The sequence below is a fragment of the Bidens hawaiensis genome, unplaced genomic scaffold (assembly GCF_021521415.1).
Source record: "Bidens hawaiensis isolate Kalapana, Puna unplaced genomic scaffold, B.hawaiensis_p1.1 tig00029045_1, whole genome shotgun sequence".
Lineage (NCBI taxonomy): Eukaryota > Viridiplantae > Streptophyta > Magnoliopsida > Asterales > Asteraceae > Bidens > Bidens hawaiensis.
In genome coordinates, this window is record NW_027494789.1 from 64,789 (window position 1) to 85,499 (window position 20,711).

Here is a 20,711-nt window from a genome sequence, read left to right on the forward strand (position 1 = left end):
TTGAAACGAGTCAAACTTGAAAAGAAGGTTTGACTCAACTTATTGGCACCCACTATTATGTGTTTGTGATATATTTTAGGAAGAAACTTAATTTATGAAAGCATATAAAAAGCTTGAATCGATTTTTTTAAACATATATATATATATATAACTAACTTGGTCTTTACTCTTTAGTGGTGGCAATATTATGTTTGGTAAAATTAGATGGAAGATGTATTTTCATAGAGGCATTTGCTAAAATTTTGCCAAAATAAATCAAAGTTGTTGCCTATGAATCAAAGAATACAAACATGGCTTTGTTCGTTTTTATTCTTTTTAACTTTAATAATTGTAGTGATGGGCTAGATACAATAGGTGAAACAAAGCGACTTATTATACTGCATTATGTATCATAATTTAACATTTACATACGTTTATATAGTTTTATACTTCTCTCTGAATCAATTAGACAACCAACTTTCAAAGCAGGCAAACCTACATTTAAAGCTCTGCCAAAGGTATTTTATTGTTTAATTAAACATCAATTTTCAAACATAAATGATCTAAATATATAAAATTTAATAATTATTTCCAAACTCTAAACAAGAATGAACCAAAAAAACCCTCATACGCTAATGAATTTGTAGTGGAGTGGTAATGAAAAGACTTAGTGTTTCATGCGACACAGATTCGATTCCCGCTCTCATCATTTAATTTCAGCTAGCACCAGGTTATGATTGAAGACTAAGCGAGTAAGTGACGTTGTTGGATCTTTGAACTGAAGGGGTTTTATCTCATTGCACCGCCGTGTCTTCGGGCGAGTGTTCACGACATTGGTCTTAGGTGAGCGTTTTCCCAGAATCAAAAGGCGAGTTTATCCCGATGTGGTGAATTTAGCTAGTAACCTATTCGGAGGTTTCGTTGACCGTTCAAAAAGAATAATAAATAAATAACCTCACACAACTCAACTTAGCCCAACCCTATTTTCTTACTAAAAAAATTACATAAAATGCACACCATTATATAAAAAAAATCCTTTTATTTTATAAATAGATATTGGTAGTTAACCTTTGTTTAGACAGTTGTGTTACTTAGGTTAACCCCCATACCAACTCTTTCCCAAAAATATAAAACTACAACATTTCTTGATTACCTTAAATCCACCCTCCATTTCTGCTCACCAAATCAAATTCTCATGCACACTCAACCCACCCACCCCTACCCCACCCCCAACACCACCTTCATATAACTCATGACTTGCCTCCCCATAACATATCTTAAACATGAACCATCCCTCTACTCTCAAAACACCACCACCATGACCATGACCACTTCTTTTTCAAATTTTCCGGCCACCCGGCGGAAAATCTTGCCATTGCCAGACATTCAAATTCAAATCATTGAGCTTTTCATAGCTTTTCTAGTGTTCATAATCATACGTTCTATAAGTAAACGCAGACAAAACGGGCTGCCTGTGTGGCCCGTTGTTGGGATGCTACCATCGTTAGTTTTCGCCCTTCGGGTCGACATCTACGAATGGATTTCGGGTATTCTTTCGAGACAAAATGAGACCTTTATGTTTAAAGGTCCATGGTTTACAAATCTTAACTGTGTAGTCACTGCAGACCCACGTAACGTCGAGCACCTTCTCAAAACGCGGTTTCAAGCCTACCCGAAAGGGCCGTATTTCCGTCACGCTCTCCGGGATCTTCTTGGAGACGGTATCTTTAATGCGGACGATGAAGTTTGGCAAAAACAAAGGAAAACCGCGAGTATAGAGTTTCACTCGTCTAAGTTTAGAAACATGACGACCGAGTCGTTATTAGAACTCGTGCATGGACGGTTGTTGCCCGCCTTACAGGAGTCTGCAGATCAGTCTGCTGAGACTGATCTACAGGACATCCTGTTGAGATTAACGTTTGATAATGTTTGCATGATCGCTTTCGGGGTTGACCCAGGCTGTTTACAACCTGGGCTTCCTGAAATACCGTTTGCTAAAGCGTTTGAAGCCGCTACCGAAGCGACTATATTTCGGTTTGTTACACCGACGCTTGTTTGGAAGATTATGAGGCACTTTAACATTGGGTCCGAGAAGACACTGCAGGATTCGATAACAGAAGTCGAAAGATTTGCTGATGATGTGATTAGAACAAGGAAGAAAGAAGTGTTGTTGATGTCTGATGATGACAAGAAGCAGCGGTCTGATTTGTTGACCATCTTCATTGGACTTAAGGATGAAGAGGGACAGCCATTTTCAGATAAGTTTTTAAGGGATATTTGTGTGAATTTTATACTTGCGGGTCGGGATACGTCTTCGGTGGCTTTGAGTTGGTTTTTCTGGCTTCTTGATCGGAATCCGACTGTGGAGGAAAAGATTCTGTGTGAGATATGTCAGATAGTGAAGGAACGAGACGATGAGGGCGAAAATGGGAATTTGATATTTAGACCTGAAGAGGTGAAGAAGATGGAGTATCTGCATGCTGCTTTATCGGAGTCGTTAAGATTATATCCATCAGTACCGGTGGACCATAAGGAGGTAATATCTGTTAATATCCATGAGTGTTAAAACTGTCAATCGTGTCAAGTTGGTGGGTTAATTTGTTCAACCCGAACACAGCATGTTTTTAATTGTGTCAAATACATCAACCCTAATGGGAACATACTTAAAATGGTGTAACCCGAATACGACCATTAATCTAAACGTGTCAAATGGGTTGACAGGTTGGCAGGATCATTGATCAAGATGTTAACGTGTTAATCGGGTTGGTGGGTTGTACAAAAATGGGCTAAACGGTTCAGTGGGTCGACCTATTTAACTAAATAGGTTTGTGGGTCGACCTGCTTAACTAAACGGGCTAAACACATCAACCCAAACACAACCCTTTTAATTAAACAGGCCAACCCGAACACAACCTGCTTAATTAAACAAGTCAGCTCGAACACTACCGTTTAGACGCAATACGCGTCACACCTAACCATGTTATGAAATTCTAGTATTGTCACACATTAACTAATCATACCTTCCCTTAAAATTATAAAACACAGGTTGCTGAAGATGATGTATTTCCAGACGGTACAGTACTAAAAACAGGAACAAAAGTGATTTATGCAATCTATGCAATGGGAAGAATGGAAGCTATATGGGGAAAAGACTGCAAAGAATTCCGGCCAGAAAGATGGCTAAGGGACGGGCGGTTCATGAGTGAATCTGCCTACAAATTCACCGCCTTTAATGGCGGCCCAAGGCTATGCTTGGGTAAAGACTTTGCTTACTACCAGATGAAATTTGCCACCGCCTCAATATTATACCGCTACAAAGTGGCGGTGGTTGAAAATCATCCAGTGGCACCAAAACTTGCACTCACTATGTACATGAAACATGGGCTGAAAGTGAAGCTTTTGAAGCGCAGCGAGTCTGATCTTCAAGCGTATCACAATATTAAATATTAAGAGATGATAGGGAAGATAATAGTGAAGATGTGTGGTGTTTATGATGGTGATTTTTTTTTTTACTTTTTATTATTTTTTCATATTATTTTGCATTTATAAGTCAAGATTGTATTGCACAAAATGCTGAAAATGATGGGCAGAAAAAGATGAAGATGCATTTATTGTAAGTTAAAAATATAAATAAAAGATTTGTTCGTGGTATACAATTATTCATGCTTTACCTGACCATTCTTGATAAAATTCATTTAGAAACTCCTCCATGAATTTGTGCCTTTTCTCAGCCCTTGCCTTCCCTGCCTGTAATTTATATAAAGAATCATATATACACGGACTGATTATCCAAAACGGCGAGTGAATTTGAAAACAATACCTTTGTTTTCATTAAATCTTTGAGTTTAAGGAGCTTTTCATGAAAGTGATTCACAGTAGTTTGTTCATCTTTATTCATGTATTGGTCCTTGGTCAAATCCGACCGAGGCTGAATGTTAGGATCATGAAGCACTCTGTTTCTACTCCCGCCAAAGGTGAAACAACGAGCAATACCTGAAACCGAAGCTAATGAATAATGAATGATATATAAGCATAACTATATTAGTTTTGATAATTAAGGGGAAGATGTTAATTTACCAATAGCACCAATTGCATCAAGACGGTCAGCATCTTGCATGACACCAAACTCAGGTGTATAAGAACCGTTTGCAACTCCACTTATTTCCTCTTTGAAACCTTTAAATTAATGAATGAAGGATTAAATTGAGTAACAATCGGCTAAAATGGATCTTTAGTAAAGGGAACTTACCCATCTTTTTTATGATAGATAATATTTTGCTGCTCTTATCCACATCTATACCTTCTTTTTCAAGAAAATCCTCTACAATTTTCTCCTCGGATGGATTCTTCAAGTATTTGTAGTCTCCTGCATATGAAATAATTATCATCAATACCAAAAAAGGTGAGAATATTTGTGGCCACACGAAGACGAGAAGCAAATTCTCGGTCTTAAAAAGCATGAGGCGCTAAAGACGTTTAGGTCTTGAAAGCTGAGGCGCGAGGCGAGAGCTTCACGTACGCAAGGAGTTGCTTATGTCCAAACCAAAACTGCGTTTCTTTTACATATATTATCAGCCTCCTCCAGACCCTAATATTGACCAATTTCGGCCCATGTGTACATAAAGTGCCACCTCGAGGAGCTGCAACGTTTTTTTCTGATTGCCTCGCGCCTCAGGCGTGCTTATTAAAACCATGAAAGCAATCACCTATATCATGAAGGAGTGCAGCTAGCTCAACCTGCAACAGTAGTAAGATTTTTTATAATGGTCCAAGAATAGGTCAAGATTAAAATACAAAAATAAACAAGTCAGCATATACTAATTAAACCAATCAACTAGCATTAATCGTTTATAATCTTATGCTAGACTAAAACAGAATTTTAATATATACAGGTAACTATGTATGAATTTCACGAACTAGAAAGAAAGTAAAGGTTTTACTGAGGTTCGAAGCAGTGGCGGAGCCAGGAATTTTTTCCTATGGGTTCGAGATTTTTCGATGTTTGATTTTCTACGGTGTCAAAGTTTTCAAGCCTGGACGAGTCGAGTCTGGTCAGATAAATAGAATGCAATATCACTATCATTAGAAAAGAGAATTGTCAACATTAAATACAATATAAAGACATTTTAAATTAAAAAAAGTTATTATGTGTAATAATTATTTCATACACGTTTTCATGTTTAAAAAACGTTTCTTAACATTTTCAATCACGACTTTCAACATTGCTTTTTACCCGTATTGGATTTGATTATTTGAAAATCAAAATAAAAGAAAGATGAATGGACGCAACGGTATAACTTAAACATTTAAGTTGTGGGGTCGAAAATATATCTTAGATTTAGACTTTTGAATTCAAGAGACCTTACCAAATAGAAGTAATGTTACTCTAACATAATGGACTAACATTAATATAATCAGTGGCTAAACGAAAAGGTTTTAACCGGGTTCACAATTAATTTTATAGATTTCACTTGTATCGTAAAGAAAAGTTCAATTTAAAGAATCTAAAATATTCTTGAACTTATAGTTCACTCACTAGATTAATGACCTGGATAAATTAAATAATCAAAGGGGATGTACAAGAAAGATTAAAACTTAAAAGTATAATGTTGGGCTGGGTAATGGCCCAAAGCCTAAACTAATTTAACCATAAATTCTGGAAGGATAGCACATGTCTTTCTTCTTCTTTCTCACATCACCTGCATATATAAAACTCATTCACATCACCTGCAAATTCCTAAACACAGCGAGTACGTTTGTTTTTTTCTACTTCTTTCATTTTTTCAACTGGGTTCGTTTGTCGAAAAAGCATGGGTTCGCTCGTTAATTCGATATTATAGGTTATATATAAAACCGAAAAAGACCGGGTTCGGACGAACCCGGTGGCCAAGCTGTAGCTCCGCCACTGGTTCGAAGCTCAAATTAGGTATCAAAATAGTGTCTTAATGGCAATTGAACTATCAGCAGTAGAGGATTCAGTTTCAACAGATCGTGAGTAAGATTCAGATCTAAAGTGAATTTTGATGTCAACAAGCATAGACGAGCATAGACAAGTGAATTTACAAAGGGAAACCATGTAAATGAATCATAAAAGACTAGAAACATAACTTAGTTTAAACCAGTGACATAATGAGATATTGTAGCCAACAAAAGTTAAGAACTATCCCCTGTAGTCTCAGCTTGACTTTAGACATTATTAGACAAATTATACAACCAACATATCTAGAAGGTATCCAAGTGTAGCATTAGTCTGTATATATAGATCCCTATGTAACCCTATTATACACAATCAAGTGGTATTTTGAAAATATCAGTTGTGCTTTTGCTTCCCCAATGGTTTTGGTTAAAAAGAAAAATGGTGAGTGGTATATGTCGTATGAGTATAGATTATAGGGACTTGAACAAAGTCACCATACCATATAGGTTCCCAATTCCACTAGTTGAAGATTTATTGGTAAACTATGTGCGAATTGGTTCTATTCAATAATCTTTTAAAATATGGTTATCTCCAATTTCTATAGAAGAACGCATCCTGATGATATGCAAACATAAGACACCTTTTTAGACTTCATATACTTGATGACATACTCATCTACAGCCTAGATTCACTTAAAACACACTTTTAGCAACATTTAGGGGTGCAAACGAGAGGAGATGCTCATGAGCTACACAATAAAAAGCTCGAAATGAACCGAGCCTTGTATGCGAAGATTGCTTAGGCTCGTTGAGCCTTAACGAGCCTAGTGTATGTTTAAGTTTCAACTCTTTCGGACTCTTACATATTAATTTCACACTGCACAACCGAGCTTGAGCCGAGCTTGTACTCGTTTAAGGTACTGCACACAAGCTCAAGCCAAGCTTAGGCTCGTTTACGTTTTTCCCCAAATTATTCAAATAACTAAAATGCACATATATTAATTAATAAATAATACACGAGCTGAACTCAATCTCAAGTAAGTCAAAACGAGCCGAGCTTAGGCTCGTTTTTCCTAAATATATAATAATTAAAATGCACATAAACTAATTAATAAATAACAAACAAGCTGAGCTCTCGCTCGAGCTCTCGTAAGTCAAAACAAGCCGAGCTCAAGCAGTTTCCATCAGTCGCAACATTCACTATAGGCAAAGCTGAGTAAAATGTAACAGACAAGCTTAATTCTATCATTAATTAACCTATCCGTGTAACCTAGGATTTCTTCGATTAACAGAATAGCGTAGAAAACTTAAAATCATAAGTATAGCAAAAGCACTACACCTTATGCATTCGTACGCGTTAATTTGTCAATCAATTGAATAAAACCAGGTCATATCATATAATATAAATTATAAATCATGTGATTAGGAGTTAAAAAAAGCGTACGATTTCGAGAGAGATTGATGAAGAAGAGAGGCTTGCTTCTTCGTGAGCAAGCGAGAGATCACGAAACGCGTGAGCAGCATCGTGTGACGCGTCGTTCTCCTTCATCATCACTTCCACTAGTCTCTCTGCGTTCCTTACTGTTTCAGTTTTCGCCATTTCAATTCTGCAGGGATGCTAGATTTTTGGAAGCTGTAAACAACGTATATCAGTTTGCAAGTGAAGTGACTGTATTTGTCCTTTTGACCAAATTTTCAATCATTTTATGCGCCAGCCGCCAGTATAGGCCGGACCGGGCCGTGCACATATCCTGTTTTTAGGGGTGCAAACGAGCCGACGACTCACCTCGTTTAACTTGTACAGAGAGCTCGAGCTCGGCTCGCTTCGAGCTTTATTTTTAAAGCTCAAGCTCGTGAGTAGATTTCCAAGCTCGAGCTCCGCACGAGCTCGGCTCGTTTACTATATATCGATTATTTTTTATATAATTATAACTATTTATATATATCTTTTTACTAAAATTATATTATTTAGTTTTATTCATTTTTACATAGCGTTATATATATTAACTAATAATTATTAAATATATATTTTTAAAAATTACATAAATGACATGCTTGTTTAGGCTCGCAAGCCAGCCGAGCTCGGTAAGTGAAGCTCGGGCTCGTTTGTTAAACGAGCTTACCTTTAGGCTCGAGCTCGGGCTCAAATAAGCTCAGCTTGATTGAGTAGCCTGCGAGCAGCTCAGCTTGTTTGCACCCCTATGTGTTTTTCTACTACCCCGGTTTCGGATATGGAACCGGGTATTGGAAAATCGGTTATTGGCCAAACCCATGCCGGGTTCGGGTCCAGATATTTTGTCTAAAAACCAGGTATTTGAATACTCTGTTTTCGGGTATTAAAAAACCGTATTTCCGGGTATAGATATGACTTTTTTAAGGTGCTACAATTTTTGGGGTATCACTATATTTTTCTCTCATTTTCAATTAAATAATATTGTTTACACAATTATGATTATTCTTTCTTTTCCCTCCACTTACAACCACTTTTAGAAAAATATTTAAAAATTATACGGTGTGAACACTGTAAACCCAAATTTAAGTTTCCTACATAACATTTTTTCTCTTATTTACTTACAACCATTCATAGCGATGTCATATAATTTATAAAACCCACTCACATATTTTTTTATTCGAAGAAGAAAGTTTCAAAATAAGGATTAATTGGATCTAAGTATTAATGGAGCATTGCATCAATGATTCTTAACTCAATAAAGCAACATAATTATTTCAAGTGATTAATTGTAGACAAGGTAATTTTGGATCATGTATGTATAGCTTGGCAGGTTAAACCTACCTTGAAATTAAAAATTCTATAATAAATCAAAAAACGTGTTAAGACGTATAAACCGAACTAACGTGATCCTCGTGGTTCGGGAAAACAAATTATTTGATGATAAGCATATTGACACTTTTAACTTTTACGTTAGAACTTTACGATTTCTTTTTTTTAGTTGTTATGTTTAATGCCAATATATTTTTAAACTTTCATAAAATGTATTTGAAAAAAAAAACATATAAACAATAGGGATATTTACATATTTCCGCTTCCTAAACTTTGAAATTACATATTTTCCCAAACCATGTTTAAAGAGCATTGTACATTTTGCATTAAAAACTTGTATTTTGGGGAAATATGTAATTTGCATAGTTTAAGAAGGAGAAATATGTAAAAATCCCTAAACAATAGATATGTTAGACGGGTTATCCTGTGAAACTATCACGTTAACAGGAATACAACCCATTTAGCTAAATGCGCTTACGATTTGACATGATACTTACTCAAAACCAGGCTAAACTAACTAAAGCACACGAATTTCGGTTTATTCATGTGATGTGGCTAAACTAACTAAAACATACGAATTTCGGTTTATTCATATGATGTTTTCATATCATGTCGGGAACACACAGCCGGTTAATTTTGAGAAATCCTTGTGTTATGTATACGTAATAAGCGATAATAGAAGTCAACGCTGATAACTTTATATAAAATAAAAAGAATAAAACTAAATAAAAAAAACTATTCATGAGAAGTAAAATAGGCCAAAAGAGAAAATAACCCACATTTTGTGAGTATGAATCAATTGAATCATTATTAGTTTGTCACACAACTTCTAAAAGGGTACAGTTGGCAACTTTTGATTGGACAAAAAGTGTCTAATAAGTTGAAGAGCTTCTTTTGGTTTAAAAGTTGGTACTTGATGTCCAGCTCCTCTAATCGTTACGTACATCAATCCATCGTATGCAACCGTCCAGCCACCAACCTGTTGATCAAAAAGCAACATAAATATTAATGCTTTTTACATTTATCTAACATGATTGATATGTGTATGGTTTAATGTATTTAGAGGTTGTAAATAGTTAATGTATATAAAATATGATGATGCAAACCATATTGTTAAAATTTAGGAAAATTGGTTTTAAATAATCTTAATTATGCCCTATTAGTAAATAATAGTATCAAATTAGCACTTGCTCGGTCCGCGACTAATAGAACTCTATCGCCATTAGTTGCAAGTCGCCGGAAAACGTTTTTGACCGAAAACTCACATTTTTCGTTGGAAAACTCAACCTGAACACCACCAACAACCGACTAACCATCAACCAATTGCCACCACCAATTGACTCCGATAGTGGTTTTAAGGTTCTGACGACCTCAATAACCGAGGCTTTTACTAGAAAAATGTTCATAAATGTCCAATCTAATATTACAAAGAGGTTTCGGTCCAAAATATATGAGTTTTTCTGCGAAAAATGTGATTTTTCCTGCCAAAAATGTTTTTCTAACGACTTACAACTAACAGCGTTAAGTTAAAACTGTTATTTGTCAATAGCACATAGTTGGAATTATTTGAAACGAATTTTCCAAATAAATATTATCTTTTGTGATAGTGTAATTCAAGAAAACATTATAGAAAAACTTTTACATGTTTGACTCGTTTGATATTTAAGTTCATTCATTTTAATGTTAGGAGACTCAAGCTTTCACATGTGAAAATTATCATTTTTTATCTTTATAGGAATAATATTAATTACCTGATTTCTGGTGTACCATGGAGACCAGTCCTCAACTATGTTCAATCCAAGTTTCCTCAATGTGAGTCTTGTTGAGGTCACCGGAATCCTTCCATCGGTGTCTCCACTGAAAACCCAAACACGAATACCCGCGTTGACAAGTTTTTTGATGACTGGAAGCACTGATTCCGGTGCATCGTTCCAATACGTTATAGCATCACTGATTAAAGTGCAAAGACCGTTATAATTATATTTTAATATTTTTTTTACTACGCTAAAGGGGTTGATGAAATATAAAATATTACCTACAATGCGACCACGGGTATGAAATTTTCGTGGTATTAGCGTGGAGCGCCGCTTGAACACTCGGCTTGTTCATATACGAGTCGGTATATTGTGTTTGACACGGGTCATAACCCGTTGGCTTAACATGCCATCCTTTCTGTAGTTAACAATAAAACGAGTAAGTTCTTAATACTACAATATTCATACACAAATGATAAGACTTTATAGGTAATAGAGTAGGTGTATTCATAAACTATTAAAATGGTGGAAGTAGTTAAATCAAAATAAATTGGCCAGTTTGAGGCTTATATGATTTGGTTCCCAGTGTGGAACTGGGAATCGACTGTGTAAAGTGAACCGACCGTTTATTTTGTATTTATTTAATCTTTTTAAAGTTTTAGAATATGCAGTCGATGTATAGTGTTCAAGAACCACAAACAAGACATTTTTTTGTTAATTCGTCCAACCGATCCAACCAACCCAGCTTCTTTGGTGGGTCCATCTTACCCAACCAACTAAACCGGTTTGGTTGGTCCGTTTTTAATACTGGTTGTACCAGATCGTGAACATAAGTATAGTTTTAGTGAATAAGTACTAACATTCTTTATGAAAATGCGAGGGGAAACTTTGCCGTGCATATGTGCACGTCGAGTGGAATTGGAGGTTGCATTGAAACACGAGGGTGCATACAAGCTATACATATCGATGATTTTGTAAACATCAAAATATTCGTTCAATGCTTCATCACATGCATCTGACGATTTCGAGCTATTAAAGTTGCATTTGCTCTTAACACCATTATACACGCGATCTGATATCACTGCGTGATCCCAAGCATAATCGATCATTCCAGTCTGATCAGTTGCATCATCCAACAACGCATTTCCAATCTACATATTGATATTCGCATGTGCACGTTAAAATGATTGCAACAAACTAGGCTACTACATTTCTTTAGATATTAGGGAATGCTAACCATGATTCCCTTGAAGTTTATCCTATTTTCCTCGGATATGGTTTTGTTTTTGTCGAGTATAAGATCGGCTAGTTGTGGAATGTAGTGCCCTAAATTTGTAATTATGTCAGTTTGCTAAAGTGAATGTCCATATATAAATATGTAATGCATGTATGTGTGTATAATGTATGTTACCTGCATAGCTTTCACCAGCCATGTAGAATTCATGTGACTTGTATTGTGGAAATCTTCTAAACCACTTGAGCAGAAAAGCGTACGAGTCTTGGGCTGTCGATCATTAGTTAGAGTTACATGTGTACGTTTATGACATATATACCAGAATGTACGTAGACATACTGGTGTCATTGCGTCACTACTTTTAACTAGTTAGGTAAGTCATGCATAAATAACAAACGAAAAATAATTATTAGATACTATATAACACGTAAGTTTTGTTTTTGCGGGTGTCACATGACATCAATGTTTAGTGTTTAACATTTAGCCTGGCCCTTGTGTATAGTGGAACTAGAAGTCTAGAACCATAACTTTTCAACTTTGAGTTGCGATATAAACTTCTTTTTAATCTACTATTTTTGCTTCAAGTACTTTTTCAACGCAATTTCAGACATCTAACTATAAGACAATGGCAAGGTTTGGTACATCTTTTAATAGAAAATTTTGTTGGTCTAGGTTAAATGTATCATGTATGTGTGTAGATTGTGAAATGCACATATACGTATGCGTGTATATTGTAAAATGTACCTGTTATTTTATCGCCGAGCTGATGGAGATCAATGCTGGTGTTGGTGTACGAGAATCCAACACCAACCGGGGACTCGAGAAATAACAAGTTGGCAGCTATAACAAAAATAAGTATACAACATAAAAGAAATGCAAAATTTTATACGTATGACTATTAAACCATAGATATATAACTAATTTATATTATATATTTAAGTTGCATAATTATTACACTAACATTTATACTTATTTTACCTTTGTTCCACGCATAATTGTTTAAACGAAGCTTAAATGTGTCCTTTTCAGCTACAAATGGTCCTAACTCTTCCATCCCACCGTATCCAATTGAAGAACATCCTGGACCTGTATTTATAAAGCGATGTTATTCGCGTGTTTAATTTATATCTGCCATCATCCTTTTTCATGTTGTCATGCACCCATCATACAATTCACATAAGTATTATGCAACTCGTATAGTAGGTGTTCAAATAGGTCAAAGATGTGTGAATAACGACCAGGGTCGGCTCAACGAATGTGAAAGGCTAAATCAAAACAAGATTTTGTGGTATTTTCATGACAATTGTTAAGGGGAAAAAAGTTGCTTATTACAAAGTTGTGAACTCATAGTCTATACGTTAGTAACACCCAAGCCTATCACCACACCAATAGATTATTTTAAGTTTACTTTATCCATTATAATATATCTATATATAATATCTTCTTGGATTTGGATGCCTTAATTAAGTGTGAGCCTAAAATCCTAAGTTTTTTCCGCTGTCCCACGAGCCGCCCCTGATAACTACCGATAAGTTTTGCCATGAGAATATAATATAGACAAAATGTAATAATATTACAACGTGGCTTTTGGGCTGTGGTCAATTATACGTGGGCCTAAAAGCTGACAACCTTTTTATTAAGGGCTTTTCTTCAAAGAATTGTCCTTTTTAGACAAATGAGTTTGAAAGAATAACTTGCAGGGGATTACGACGTCGCATTGCGTGCACTTCAAACTAAATAAGTTCGCCACAAATTGTGATAAAGAGAAATTAACATTTTTTCCAAATACTATTTTGTTAATAGTTTTGCTAGTAAGGCCATGACTTGTTAGCTAAGTAGCATGTGCTGGTTAAAATATCGCGTCACTTTACATGGACGGTAAAACTTTAATTAGCTCATCCTTTAACTTTAGCGTTATGAGTTAACTAGCATTAACTTTAAAAGAAAATACAAAAAAAGAAAATGTTTGATTGGTGCATTGGGGTGAGTCCCGCTCGAATTCTTGATAATGGGCGTTAACACAATAACAACAATCAGAAACAACTCTAACACCCAACCAATAACCCACCCCCCCCCCCCAACCAATTATTGTGGCACCTTGTTTTGCGTGTTAGCAAGGCTATGTAGCACCAATAGCGCCCACTAGTTAAACCAAAGCATCCAGCCTAAGATCATCTTTAAAGAAAAATTAACAAATTTAATGGTCAATTGTTCTCTCCTCACTTTTTTTTTTGTCCTTATAACCGACATGTAATATATATCATGTAATATAAGTATTTAACAAAGCTCATAAATAAAAGAAGAAAGCAAAAATGGTAATGATAAGGTAAAAGAGGGGACCAAATGCTTTTGTGCATTTCCATCATGATGAACAATGAGTTGTAATTTTGCAATCCAAAAAAATATTTTATTTACAAAATATGTTTGTGAGCGAAAGATAATGTTTGCAGTTGCAAAATGTAGTTACACTTCTGGAACGGTAAATTTTAAATTGAACTTTTGCTTAAGTTCAATTCAAACTTCGTTCTGTACAAGAATTTAAAAGGTCCAAGTATGAAACACTAACGTTGGATAGGTACCCATGCATGTTATCAATTGATCCTGCATCCGCCCTTCGACTCAACCCTTGGGTGGTTTACATGTTGTTCGATTTACATGTTGCTCGATATGATATAGATCATTGTTGAAAAAGATATGCAATTGTTTTGAATTGTTTGAGTTGGGTCGTGATTCTTTGGATGTATTCCATTAGAGTGTATCGAGCTCTGTTGTCCGATAATATTTGGATTTTAAGAACTTTACTTATTATAACACTTACTTTTTACTATATTCACATGTTCTGTGACAATCTTTATACAAATACTTATCACTTGTTTTATTTTCATAATGTATAAAGAAGTTTAGAATAACTTGAAAAATGAATGTTTGAAGTGCAAACAAACACGTTAAGACTTTCGTATTCTTAATTATTTTTTTCATAAATAAATTATTAAAATACTTTTTTTTTCTTATATCAAAGTATTCTTTTATAGATTTTAATCTTTTATTATGAATATTACAGTTTGAGGTTGTAATACATGTGTTATCAATTATATAGATATAATTAGTCAACTCTAAACAAACTTTTATCCTTAATTAATGTATCCATAAATTATTAAAATACAATTTTTCTGATATCACAGAATTCTTTTATAGATTTTGTTATGTACATTACAGTCTGAGGTTGTAATACATGTGTTATCAATTTTATGGATAATTTGTCAACTCTAAACAAACTTTTGTTCAAAGCCTCAATTGGTGTTTTTTAAATTAAAAAAGTTATAATAATGGAAATTGATAACTTTGTGAAAATTAATTTAGCATTTTGTTTTACACGGCAATAATCCAAATTAGGCTATATGATATTTTACTCACTGCCTAGCTCTATACATACACGTACTCTACCCTAATGATCCTATTCATTCCAAGGTACTTGGGGTATGAAATTAGTACTTTGGATCAACAGTAAACTAATAAGTAAACATTATTTTATGTATAGTAATGTGATTTTTTTATGTTAAAGCATTATTTTATGGTATGGGATGTGTCTTTAGGATCAACAATAAAGTAACATTATTTTGTGAAACATTTAAATGAGTCGTATTGAAAGACATTCCATATTTAACATGAGTATTGATCTCGAAACAACACATTTAACTAATGTAGCATTTTCTTAAACACTAATATGAACAGCTTAATAAGTAGATTACATGATATGACATAACACGATTAGATTTAACCGACTCAATAACACAAATGACAGAACACAATTAACTTGAATTGTTTCAATAACAAGAATCAAGCCACGCGTGTTTAACACGATTATTTGCATGACTCACCAAACACGGTTAAAAATAATAACACAATTAACATGATAAGATAAATGTAAATTATAGACAGGTACAATCCATAATTATATATAAAACTATAAACGAAGGTTTTTTATTTTTATTTTTTTTACTTTTTTTTTGTATAAACAGATCATAAACATGTTGTGTCAACCTATTACTATTAGCCTATATAACATTCTAATTAATTATGTTATGCATGCCATAATTCAGTTAATCGGGTTGAATCCATTTAGACACACTTTTAATCGTGTTATAATGCGTCGATCGTTTATCCTAAAACACTAATTACTCATTTAAGTTTCTGTCGAATCATGTCGTGTTATACATTGCAAGCTCTAATTTTATGTAATTCAATCCAACAATTTACATTATAAGCTACAATAAGTAAATATTACCTCCATTTAGCCATAGAAGGAGAGGCTTCTTTTCCGGGCTTTCTTCAGCCTCAAAAAACCAATAAAACAATGCTCTACCATGTGTTTCATTGACTGTAACATATCCAGCATATTGCTTGAAGCTCACATAAGGTTGTCCTGGAAGACGAATCACTCGATCGCCGTTTTGTTCTAGCAATGCTTCACCCGATGGCGGCTGTTGGCCGGAAACCACCACAGCTATTGAAACTATGATGAGAAAACTACATATCATTGAGGTGTTCATTGTGTGTGTGTGTATTTTGAAATGATTGAAGGACAAATGGTATGAATATATATACAAGGATACAACTATACATGTTGCAATATATTGACCATATATAAGTGTATAGGTAGCAAGTTTCTTTTTCATGGGCATCAACATTGGAAATATCTATTTGCGACCCTACTCAACTTGTGTGTATTTTTTTTTACATAAAAAATAATAACTATATATATTTTTTAAAATTTTAGCCTAAGATTCTTTTATTTCTTTTAGGTTTTACGGTAAACTCATCTTTTTTTAATGACTCATATTATTAGTGTTCTTTTTTATAAGAATGTATGAGTTGGTGTTAATCTATAACATAACAACTCAAATTCGTATATACAAAAACAATTTTACATTTATCGTGTTTTGTTGATACTGGGTTTAAACTTATAGAAAATTGCCTAACTAAGTGTATTAAAATACATAAAATCTGATTAATAAGAAATACGTACAGTTTTAAAGATATATACTCTATAACCATATTTAATATATTAGTGATTTACAAATTATTTTAAAAAAAACTTTCTTGACTCATAGTTCAAAATCACATTATAACATGACACGAATGCCCGTTTTGTCTCAGTCTTTGATATTTTTTAGACCATATGTCTCATAAATGACTAAGTTTAATTATGTTTATATTTGATTCACGGACCTACAAGGCTCCAATTTGTGTGTCATGTGTTAAAGGACAAATCAATCAACTTCAGGCATTAACTTGCCACATTCATATATTTTGACCACAGTCCACAGATACGTTTGTATACAACTAGTACATTACCCACGATGCGTGGAGAAATCGGATAGTAAAAACCAGGCTTTGCAACGGCCAATTAATGCGAATTCGGTCGGTATTGACTACATTCGTTGTCATACTGGAACAAAACTTAAAAAATATATTCGTCATATTAACATGCTTATAATAAAAGACAAGAAAAATAGCGGCATTCATATAGCGTATTAAAAAACAAATTAGTATATGCATTCGGTCGGTAAACTCGGGTTGGTAAAACCCAAGTGTTATGACGATAAGTCAACACAAAAGCGGTTAGTATCGTTTACGTTTGTTACGGTATAAACGTTTGTAAAACCCGAGCTTTAAAATAAAAAAAATAAATTCGTCAAATTAACATATAAAAGGAGTAACATAAGAAAAAATAAAAATTTAAAAACGACATTTATTTGCTTAGTAAACCCCGGACGATGGTAAAATTCAAGCGTTGTTCCCAGACATTGAGGCGATAACTTGACGTGAATTAGGTCAGTTTTTTGGTTATATTCGTTACTGTGTCGAACTAAAACAAACAAAAACCAAAGTATAAAATTTGAGGTGGACCAATGGGGTGCGCGGTTCGATAAAACTCAGTGAGTCTAAGCGAATTCTATATGTTTCTGTTATGTTCGTTATGGTATCGGAACTAAAACAAAAAAAATAAAAAGAATTGGTGTTCGGTAGATTTCGATCATGTTCGTTATGATACCAGAACTAAAATTAAAGATAAAAAAAAATCTCACTGACCAATGCAGTGCCGCTGAATAGCCTAATAGAGGCCCTTACGACACCAAAATTGTAATTTTAGTAATAATTACATAATTTATATATTTCTTAATGCATTTAAGTTTACAAATTTATTTTTATCATGTGTGAGAAGAGTTACAACTTAGAAAACTATTTCAAGCATACAAATAATATTTTTACATTGATAAATCACCTCTTCATCCGTATATTTCAATTTATATATGAACATTCTAGTTACGTTTCTCGATTGAAATATATATGCTTTCATTTTAGAATGACTATTATTTTGAGAACGATGTGAACCACATGATCACATGTAGATAGTGTTTCAATAAAAATGTAAAATTGTAAGAAAAAAATGGTTTGTTTTTCTCTTCTCGTATTTTTCTATATTTAATCTCATCTCTTCTAGCATTTTATATTAAAAAAGAGCATAGGTAAACTGTTAAAGTGGTTATTACAGTTTTTAACATTTTATCGATTCCGAAAAGAACAATAATTAGAATTTAATCAAAACAATGCTATACATTTTTTTCAATTAGGATAACTTTTTAAATCTATCTATAATATATATAAACGAAACCCCTAAAATCCTACGTGTCGCGATGTGGTCGCTCCCTCCTTTTATGGAAGCCACCAGATTGCTTGATTTTTAAATGGGGGCCTCTCATTGATTTAACCCAAATTCATGGGTTTTTCAATTAGGATAACTTTTTAAATCTATCTATAATATATATAAACGAAACCCCTAAAATCCTACGTGTCGCGATGTGGTCGCTCCCCCCTTTTATGAAAGCCACCAGATTGCTTGATTTTTAAATGGAGGCCTCTCATTGATTTAACCCAAATTCATGGGTATGGGTCTTACCAAAACCAGATAGCACTTAAACGGGTTATAACATATCATTAAATTAAAAATTAATCTTACCAATTATTTGATATGAAAATCCTATAAAATAGGGATATACTAAAATTTAATATCCAATTTAAAAAGAAAAATATATTATTTATAATTAATAAACAATTTTATAGTAAAAAACATAAGCGGGTCATGGGTCACCAAATCTAGATAGTTTTTAAACGGGTTATAACATATTATTTATTTATGAAACCCTTTCATCATCAAACCCTAAGTATATTATTAACTTTCTTACAATAAAGAAAAAATCCAAAATTAAATATTAAAAAACAAAAAATGTAAAACAAACATTCTCTCAAGCCATCAGATTGTTTTATTTGTAAATAAAGGTTTCTCACGCCACGGGTAAAGGTCTCACCAAACCCAGAGTCTTAAACGGGTTATAACATCTCATTATATTAAAAATTAATCTCATAAAATATTTGATATGAAAATCCTATAAAATAGGGATATACTAAAAATTAATATCCTATTTTATTTAAAAAAGATATTATTTATAATTAAGAAACAATTTTATAATTAAAAAAATAAACGGGTAATGGGTATCACCAAACCCAGATATCTTTTAAATCGGATAACATATCATTTATTTGTGAAGTCATTTTATCATCAAACCTCAAATATATTAATTATTAACTTTCTTACAATAAATAAAATTAAAATCCAAATACACATATATAAATATTAAAAACGAATAATGTCAACCACCGTAATACTGGGGATAAAATCTAGTTATTAACATATATTATATTAAATGTTGTGTAGATGGAAACTTAGAATTCTTGCCCCTGCTAAATGCTAAGCTGCTTTTCCGTGAGTAAAGGCCAAGGTTCGACCATATACTTTTGAAAAGTTTCAATTCAATAATAAACCAAGTATTAAATACAAGATATTGTCAATAACAAATTGATGATTTAACATGCAGATTTAAATATGCAACTTTTTGAATAAACATATTCGGTTTTATATGATTAAAAAATAAATAATAATAGTTTGACCTTAAAGATTTGACCATCACTTTTAACATCTTCGCTGTATGCAAATCTTACAATATATTGGATATTGTTGCACTACACCCTCATATTTTTTGCTTTAAAAAGAAGCAAAGTTAAATAAATATAAATAAATTAATAATAATAAAATATACATATATTATTTGTCTTGAACAACGGGACCCATACCGGACCATGTTTACTAGTTGGGCTATTGGGGTATGTCTTGTATGAACAGTTGTGTTCAAAAATCATTACATTTGTCCGAACTGTTTAAAGTTTAGACCGAAACATGTTGGCGTGTTTAATCAAATTGAGATTTACAAAGTTTGGTTTACAGTTATGTTACAACAGGTTGATAGTTTAATAGCTTGATTGACGGAACAGAACTTGAAATCATATGTCCAATCTATATTATAGTTTTTATACATGAAAACACAACTTTTTTTTTCTTTAGGCAAATTTGATATCAAGACTTTTCAACTATCTGAAAAGTCTTATTTTGATATCTGTCTTAGAGGCTGTTTGGCAAGTGCTGAATCATTAAGTGGTCTGAATGGTTAAGAGACTCTGAACCAGTAACTGCTGAATCAGTAATTGTTGTTTGGTTGAACCTCTGAATAACAGTGCAGAATAACTATTTTACCCCTTTGACTATTTAGTACTGAATGAAATATATCTGTTTAGTTAGAGCTCTTAATAACTGCACTGAATGACGAAACTTTTATTGTAACCAACCAAAATACATCTTAAAGCAGACTTTCATTATAACCAATTAAAATACATCTTAAAAACAGTTCATCAAGACATTAACACAAATAACTTAACAATACACTCACAAGTAGACAAACTCCTAAACATCAAACAAGACTTGAGCTAAATCTGCTTATTCACTCCATGATTGAGTTGATGCTTATATTTTCCAAAAGTGAGGTTTGTTCTTCAATCCATGGTCAAAAACATGTTGTCGTTTTTTCTCCAAATTGTGGCCTAAATTTGAGTTAAATTGCACGTTATATAAATAGAATCTTGAAGATCCAAA

At 33.4% G+C, this 20,711-nt stretch overlaps 3 protein-coding genes across 3 annotated transcripts; 1 reads left to right on the plus strand and 2 right to left on the minus strand.

Moving 5' to 3' along the window:
* Positions 1-1,296: 1,296 nt before the first annotated feature.
* LOC143578151 (cytochrome P450 86B1-like) lies at positions 1,297-3,465 on the plus strand. The gene is made up of 2 exons (XM_077061814.1): positions 1,297-2,515; positions 3,025-3,465. The coding sequence occupies exons 1-2, from the start codon at positions 1,298-1,300 to the stop codon at positions 3,427-3,429; spliced, it is 1,623 nt and encodes a 540-aa protein (XP_076917929.1). The 5' UTR covers position 1,297; the 3' UTR covers positions 3,430-3,465.
* Positions 3,466-3,520: 55 nt separating this feature from the next.
* LOC143578152 (uncharacterized) lies at positions 3,521-7,495 on the minus strand. The gene is made up of 6 exons (XM_077061815.1): positions 7,340-7,495; positions 4,686-4,716; positions 4,229-4,345; positions 4,057-4,155; positions 3,800-3,972; positions 3,521-3,726 (listed from the first exon to the last, which is right to left on the minus strand). The coding sequence occupies exons 1-6, from the start codon at positions 7,493-7,495 to the stop codon at positions 3,640-3,642; spliced, it is 663 nt and encodes a 220-aa protein (XP_076917930.1). The 3' UTR covers positions 3,521-3,639.
* Positions 7,496-9,506: 2,011 nt separating this feature from the next.
* On the minus strand, positions 9,507-16,215 carry LOC143578173 (serine carboxypeptidase-like 34). Its single transcript, XM_077061836.1, has 9 exons — positions 15,951-16,215; positions 12,644-12,751; positions 12,410-12,505; positions 11,843-11,935; positions 11,669-11,757; positions 11,292-11,582; positions 10,713-10,849; positions 10,429-10,627; positions 9,507-9,656 (listed from the first exon to the last, which is right to left on the minus strand). The coding sequence occupies exons 1-9, from the start codon at positions 16,213-16,215 to the stop codon at positions 9,507-9,509; spliced, it is 1,428 nt and encodes a 475-aa protein (XP_076917951.1).
* Positions 16,216-20,711: the final 4,496 nt, after the last annotated feature.